Raw genomic sequence first — 7897 nt, 5'->3', positions numbered from 1 at the left:
ATTCTGGGTAAATTTGGAACAAGTCATGTAGTATTCGCTGCCAAAACTTTAATCAAAAGAATCGACACTGTAAGATAAGTTTCAAAACATGTTACTCACACAACAGATACAGATGAAGGAAATAGAGGCAACAAGACAGTCACACACATTGTTTAGCCGTAACCTCTATTTATTACGCAGTTAAATGTGAAGTTTGTGACGCATAACGCTGTAGCAACGTTAGCATTGTGCTAGTTGAGACAACCTTGAGGACCCAACTGCGCAAGAGCTATTACGCGAACAACAAAACATAATATATCTATAAAAGAATACAGTTGAGTTTATTTACCTTCCAGTTGATCATTTTGACGTCTGGCGTGTTGACGTTTCCTGTTTAACGCGTCAGCCCGGAGAAGTATTAAAGCTCCTCTGAAGAAGGCGGGGCTTGTAGTGACCGGCCAATCGAAAGGCAGAATGCGGGGCTTGTAGTAACCGGCCAATCGAAAGGCTGGTCTCCATTGGCCGTCACCTGTGCTGCATTCACGTAACATGTGGACTCAATTTCTTTACGTGTTGATCAATCATTGTGTCTTTAATGTATATGGACTTGGCGGTGATAAAGATGAGCTGAGGTATGAAATACATCGTAAACTGTATTTATTTTTATTTGAACTATTAATTATGTTTCTTTTTTATTTGTGCTATATATTTGGATTACTCCCATTGATCATGAATGCATCATCACTGGTGTATATGATACACATACTAGCACCTGATTGAAGGTTCTAGCACTGGGATTAAAATCAAAATGTATATTTTATAATAATAAATAAAATATATTTAATATAATAATTATATTTAAAGATCATTACTCATTACACAGTACAAAGTGTGTGTACAAATCAAACTATTTGTTTTCACCAAATCCCCCAAAATTCCACACCCAATGGTTGCCAGCTGAATAACGGTAGAAGTACATTTTGGTGAACAGAAATAGACCATGGAACGACCTAAAATTAGCAATGGACATTGAAGAACATGCCAGAAGATGGCAGTAATGAGTCAGTTAAAAAAAAAGAGGAAAATACCTTAAATCCTCAACGAAGAAGAACCGCGCTGCGCATGATCACTCGGGTCAAACAATAAGCTCATAGCTATGACAGATAGTGTAGTTTCTACTCATTACGCAGCATGGCTCTAGTTCCGTACGTAGAGAATCCGCTACCCGCTCTTTCCAAACTCCACAATTCATCAGCACAGTTCCGGTTCGCCAACCACGACCTCCGTCTCGCCCAGGACTGGAAGAAGCTCGGGGTGGCAGCAGTTGTGTGGGATGCGGTAGGTAAGCGAGACAAAACCCGTGGCGACGTTTACGACTGTCGTTATTACGCACGTGATTGACTGTGTGTTGTTGCGTCTGTTTTTGCAGGCAGTCGTCATGTGCATGTACCTGGAGATGGGGAAGTTGGAGTTAAAGGGGAAAGGGGTCATTGAACTGGGAGCTGGCACTGGACTGGTGGGCATTGTTGCAGCCCTGATGGGTGAGTGTACTGTCCCCTTCTGAGACATGCGCGTAAAACACACACATGCAAATTAATTCTTCACCTTTCCAGGTGCCAAAGTGACCATCACTGACAGAGAGCCTGCCCTGGACTTCCTTTCTGCCAACGTGAAGGCCAACCTGCCCGCGGACTCCCAGGGGTCCGTGGTCGTGTCTGAGCTGAGCTGGGGCGAGGGCCTTGAACGTTACCCGGCCGGGGGATTCGATGTGGTGCTGGGGGCAGACATCGTGTACCTGGAGGACACCTTTGTGCCGCTGCTGCAGACTCTGGAGCACCTGTGTTCGGACACCACCGTGGTGTTCCTGGCCTGCAAGATCCGCTACAAGCGGGATACAAACTTCTTGAGCATGCTGAGGCAGCGGTTCAGGGTCGAAGAGGTCTACTATGAGAAACAACGGGACATCCATGTGTACAAATCCTGTAAATTGGCCCCCAGAGAGGATTTGTGACGACTGGGTGTCCTAACCATTCAGTTTGACTGCCTTCTTAGTTGTAATAATTTACTGTTTGCATACGAATCAAATAAAAAAATGTTTTAACAAACATCAAAGATTACCAGAAACACTTTTATTAACAGCTGCCAAAAATGTAATATTTGAATAGCTCTAACGCAATGCACTGTACTATACAAGTTGGTGCTGACATTTAGAAATTGTGAATACAAAATTAATGAAAAGCAACATAAAAAAAAAAAAAGCATACTGTCATGACTATATATAGAATCCCTAAAAAGAATACATGGCTTTCCACTATGATGAAGATAGTTCTGTTCACTGTGAAGTCTTTTTTTGATTTGGTCACACTCTACAATCCGGCTGCAGCGCTTGAATGGTGCAACCGAGTCGTACTTGGTGAGATTTGATACCGATAACGTCTAAAAGTAAAACCTTAGAGGCACCTTGTAACAGCAGGCGTCGCCCGTATGTGGTGCATGAGATCTGTAAACCGTGTGCGGTGGATTGTGTGTCTGCAAGGAAAGTGCGCATGAACCTTTGTAATCCTATAAACGGAATTCGGAGACTCCACTACGTATCCCGATACCTCAGAATACAAACTGCAGGAACTGTGTTGACGTTCTGTTCACCAAAATACCAAGCAATCCGTGGTTCCGGTGACGGGCCGTGCGTCCCCAGAATCTGCCTAAAAATATGGAGACAAAGTATTTCTTTCATTGCCAAACAAGTAAGGCTCATTATTTTTGTTCTTCGTTCAAAAAGGATCCAGGAATTAATCCGATTTATTTAAAAAATGGATACAAAAAAATCCATAATACAGAAACGTGAGTGAAAATCTTTGTTTTGTTTTTTTAAAACAAACTGTAGCTGAACCATTTTTGTTTCCATAGTCTGATGCATGAGCTACATTTTGTTTGCTTTTAATCAAATGTTTGATTTGCCGTTTCCATTTGAAGCTTCCGTTGCTACATGCCTACAAATCGATTGTAGAAGATTATTTAGTTAAATGTTTCCGTCACACGGATCGGAGACAGTCCACCACTGGAACTTAATAAAATAATATTATTAGTGTCGCAATCTTTATCTGCAACTGTGCAGACAGACCAGGTTTAAACAGAAGGAACGGACGTTATGAATGAAGCTTCAAACTATCCGGCTCAGCCCCGAGCTGTTTACTGTGAAACCGGTAAACGGCTCAGGTGATCAGCAGGAAACAAAGTCCAAGTTTAAATGTGTTCAAACTGGTGGAAATCAAAAACAATGAGCCTTCGTAACATTACTCAGAACATGTTCTGTGACAAACATTTCACTTGAGAGATTATGACTTTGTCATGTATCTTTAAAGCTGCATTTAACATGAAAACACAACATCATGGTATGCTTTTTGTTGTTTGTTCAGGTCGTATGAAGGCAAAGTAAAATAAATAAAAAAAAAAAAAAGGGTCAATGGCATTATGCAAGCAGATAATCCAATACGTAATAAAACAAAACACAGCTAAAAGATTAAATGTCCGTGACACAGCCCCATCTACAGTTCAAAGCATTAGTAACAGATGTTAATGCAATAGTACAGTTACAAACTCTGCACACAGAGGAAACCTCTCCAGATGATCCAAGTGTCTCGGGGAGATTAAACTGTAAAAAGTTCCGTCCTTATCGGTGATCGAGCAGTTTCCCCGCTGCTGGTGATGTCGCCCGGTTTGTCCGGGCACCAGCGACTGGAGCGCTTTCCCTTTGGTGGCGTCGAAAAAGAGGAAACAGAGCAGCCTCACGGGCTTGTTCCGTCACTTCACCACAAGGACCCTGTATGGTTGTGGTGTCCTCCACATCCGTTCTGAGCATTGCGTCACCCTTTCATGGGGGAACAGAATCACCATTTCATAACCGCTGAAGTGGGAGGTTCTTTTCTATTCCTGGTGAGTCACTTTTACAGATTTTTCAGCAGTTTTTAAAAAGAAAGCCAAACAGTAGAAAAGGGGGGAGTGGCATCCAGATGCATGGCTCTGTGCTGAGTCTCTGTACATGGGGACAGACGGGCACCTGTGGAGCCCCCGGCAGGAGTTTGGTATCCTTTCTACTCAGATTTGTGGCAGTACAAGTCTTTGAGGGCTTTGAGTTCCTCGATGAGGGTTTTGTTCTGGTTCTCCAGCACGGCCACGCGGTTCTCCAGACACTTGACGTACTCCTTCTTCTTCCTGCGACACTCGCGGGCTGCCTCCCTGTGCGACATTAAGACCATGTGTGAGTAGATGTCTGCGGTGACGGTCGAAACGTGCATACGCGGCTAACGCAACACTACAGCATCAAGAAGACGGGTCAGCCACATACCTGTTTTTCATAAGCCGGACCTCCCTTTTGCGCGTGACTTCCTCGGTGCCTCCTCCGGAGCCCAGCGAGGGCGAAGTGGCCATGACCACCCCGGGAGTGATGGCGCTGGTGGGGGCTGTACGGATCTGATAGGCCTGGACGTCACCAGAGGCGGCTGACAGACGAGGACAGACAAACACACAGCGGTTGTAATGAAGAGATACAAAAACACACATTCACTACGCTTAAGCAGAACAGTACGTCGAGTTATTTCCCCACCTTGTACGACCACTTGGTTGCTGGGCACGAGGATCTGCTGGCCGTCGGTGGTCTGGGCGTACTGCAGGATGGTGGCACCACCCTGGCCCGCGTTGGCCATGGTCAGTGTCTGCAGGCCCTGCATTCCATCTGTGCCGTTATTGGCTAGCTGGATGGCCCCACCCTGGGTAATGGCAACTGCAGAGGGACATTATGTTTGTATCGGGATGTTCTCCAAATCCAATGCATGGGTCATGGAAATGGCAATACAAGGCAGCAGCGGCAAGGAAACACAAATCCACCCGTCCATTTAAATGTCCTTTCCTAAACATGTGTGATGGCTCTTCCTCTTCAATGTTAACTGCAGCTCTCTGAAGAGAATGCCGTGAAGAAAACAAACTAAATGCGACACACTGTACCTTTACTATGTGTCCGAGTCAAACTCTGCAGCGACTCACCACTACTGCGAAAAGCAAAAGGGCATTGCTTGATAGCAGGATATCCTGCGTGTTTCAACACACACACACACCCACCCACACACCACACGCTTCCTGTATCGCAGTATTTAAAAGTACTCACTGTACTGGCCACTGCTGGTCTGATAGATGGGAGTGGGCATGGTGACTGTGGTGATGGCAGGGGCGTCGTCTTCCGACTTTTCTTCCTCAATTCGAGGCACCGCCGGAACGTCCGACGATAAGTCGTTCAGGATCTTCCTGGAAAAAACAATCGCGGAGAAAATCTCAGAGAAGTCTAGACAGCGGCACATGATGAACAGCCGCACGGCACCTGCCAAAAAACATCAAAAGCAATAAAACAATTGGTGAGAAGATGTTACACAGACCTATAAGAGGGTCGTCTAGACAGGATTTCTCGCCTCTTCTGACAATCTGTCACACTGTCTACCGACTCCTGGGAGTCCTCACTCTCAGCAATAGTTGAAATCTGCAAGTGAACAAAAGGTCATTATACTCTAAATATTAAAAAGCTGACTCAACAAAGAAAATCCGTTTTGTCGTGCTCCGATTTGTTTTCTTTACCCCACATGCTTTGCACATGCAAGAAGGGAAGACGTATGAAATGAAGCGGTGTGTTCTAACCCCATGTGGGATGGGGCCAAATGTTTGGCACCACAGAAATAAGACACATGAATATATAAAACACTAAAAAAACACAAGAAAAAGCCCAACATGGTCCTCTCACCTGTACTGTCTGGATTTGTGGGGACTGGATAACAGAGGGCTGAGCGGCTTGGATCACCCCGTGCACTTGGACTGTCTGACCATTAGGTAACTGCACTAGGGTGACAGTGGAACCGCTGGTGGTCAGCTGGCCTGCTGCTATGGAGGCCTGTAACCATCACACACATGTCTTAATGAAGTGTGAACAGCTTCTCAGCGGGAGCAAGTACTCGTGACGATAAGCGTTTACCTGGGTCAGGGTGATGTGCTGTGCCTCAGACTCCGAGACAACTATTTCACCACTTTGCTGTGTGTCTGCACCAGCCTCCATTGTCATTTAAAAATCTGCAAAAAGTTAGGAGACTCCTTATTTGGATATGCACCATCATGCTTGAAATAGAACTGTGCAGCACAGACAGTGATCAAGTTGTGTGCAGCAAAAACACTCTCTGGAGGTTGTGCATGCTCCACAGTTGATGTTCAGAAGGAGGGTGTGGCTTAGCTTAACATGCTAGCATACAATTAATTTGTACGGATTGGATTTTAAATAATTAGCATCATTTAAATGCATGTAGCACGTGATATATTCAAGAGTCAAAAACATATCTTTAATGCACCTTTCCATAAACGCGGGAGGCTAAAGCTAACTCCTTGGCTAGCCTGGAGCTACAGTTAGCACGTAGCTAGCTAGCTCGAGCAGTATGAGCTCCATTGATTCCGTTAGCATGCTAACAAGCTAGCTCGGGAGAAATGCATTGAATGCATTGAACACATTTAGCCGCCATTTATTTAACATCTCTCAAATCTCTATTTCAACTCGTTTTTTCCCCCTGCTTTTTAAACAGCTCGTCTAGTAGCGTGGGGCTAATAAAACTGTCCAAACTAATAAAACATTGCATAACTAATAACGGTATAAGTTGCTAGCTGTGAGCCTGCATGGAGGGAAATGTCTGCATGCATTGTATACCAGTTATGTTTGTAACTAGGGATTGTTCTCCCACTTTCACTGATTTGTTGGCTCAATTTCACCTTAATTTAACATGAATTAACTTTACATAGACAATTGCTTCTGTGACTTATTTCTAGACAAGTTTATTAAAAGAAAAACAAACATTCAAGCCCACTCCCATATTAATACCTATGTCTCAGTAGTGCCTTGCAGAGACTGACTCATTTTGAGAGCCTCTGCAACACCGCCGCCATGATCTCTTTGTTGGCTTTGTGCGGATATTAGGCTCGAATAACTTCTCTTGGGCAGCCATCTATCTGTTTAGCAAACATCGGATGCGTATCCTCTTACCAACACAGACTCGCTTCGTCACTCCCGGGTCTACGGAGCTCCACTTTTATTCAGACCGACACGTAAGAGACCGCGTCAGGCTACACCTCCGTCGCGTCACCGAGAACAACAACACGGAGAGGAGGACGAGGGAGACGACGACAGCGAAAAAATCAGCTCTATCGACAGGACCCGAGTGAGCACGGAGAAGGCCGGAAGATGACGAAGGCTGCCGAGTTAACGGTCGAAAACCACGGAGATAGCCGAACAAAGGGCTTGAGATCTTCGAACACATCTGAGCATGCGCGAAAATGTAAAACCATAAATCTGTTAAAATCCAAATAGTGGACAGCTTTATTTATCTAAATAGTAACTTAATAATAATAATAATGAAAATAATAATGATAGTAATACTAATACAAATAATAATAATGATAGTAATAATAGTACAAATAATAATAATGATAGTAATAATAATAATACTAGTAATAATAATAATAATATTAATACTAGTAATAATAATAATAATAATAATAGTTCACTTCTGTTAGTTTCAAATATGTTAAGAGATGATGATTTTAAAATAATGTAATTTACAAAAAACACTTCTAATCATGCCATGTCCATCTAAAATAATACCAAACCTAGAATTGTCCCCATCATCACTGTGTTTACAACGTTCTTACAGCGGAACGTGTCATGGTTCCCAGATGGTTTAATTTATTGTCAATCAAAAGTTAGATTTTTATTCATAAGTCATTTTCATTTTCAGCAAACAGGCACATCGTTGAGACGGTTTGAAATTCACAGACTGCACTGCTCGTATGATCCACATGGTGGCAGCAAAACCCTTCTTTATTTCCCCCCCAAAATGAG

At 43.6% G+C, this 7897-nt stretch overlaps 2 protein-coding genes across 3 annotated transcripts; one reads left to right on the top strand and one right to left on the bottom strand.

Moving 5' to 3' along the window:
* The first annotated feature begins 358 nt into the window (after positions 1-358).
* On the top strand, positions 359-3927 carry mettl21a (methyltransferase 21A, HSPA lysine). Of its 2 annotated transcripts, none has more exons than XM_079185863.1 (3): positions 359-1317; positions 1409-1520; positions 1602-3927. In XM_079185863.1, the coding sequence occupies exons 1-3, from the start codon at positions 1171-1173 to the stop codon at positions 1988-1990; spliced, it is 648 nt and encodes a 215-aa protein (XP_079041989.1). In that variant the 5' UTR covers positions 359-1170; the 3' UTR covers positions 1991-3927. The 2 variants fall into 2 exon arrangements, with proteins under 2 accessions (XP_079041989.1, XP_079041988.1); XM_079185862.1 differs by having other exon boundaries at positions 1593-3927.
* A 14-nt stretch (positions 3928-3941) lies between these two features.
* LOC306715472 (cyclic AMP-responsive element-binding protein 1-like) lies at positions 3942-7144 on the bottom strand. The gene is made up of 8 exons (XM_079185861.1): positions 7043-7144; positions 5993-6087; positions 5765-5911; positions 5406-5506; positions 5141-5277; positions 4583-4759; positions 4325-4478; positions 3942-4215 (listed from the first exon to the last, which is right to left on the bottom strand). The coding sequence occupies exons 2-8, from the start codon at positions 6077-6079 to the stop codon at positions 4071-4073; spliced, it is 948 nt and encodes a 315-aa protein (XP_079041987.1). The 5' UTR covers positions 6080-6087; positions 7043-7144; the 3' UTR covers positions 3942-4070.
* Between the last annotated feature and the right edge of the window lie 753 nt (positions 7145-7897).

The sequence above is a fragment of the Pholis gunnellus genome, assembly GCF_910591455.1.
Source record: "Pholis gunnellus genome assembly, chromosome: 24".
In the NCBI taxonomy this organism is placed as follows: Eukaryota; Metazoa; Chordata; class Actinopteri; order Perciformes; family Pholidae; genus Pholis; species Pholis gunnellus.
This window is presented reverse-complemented; position numbering and strand designations above follow the sequence as displayed.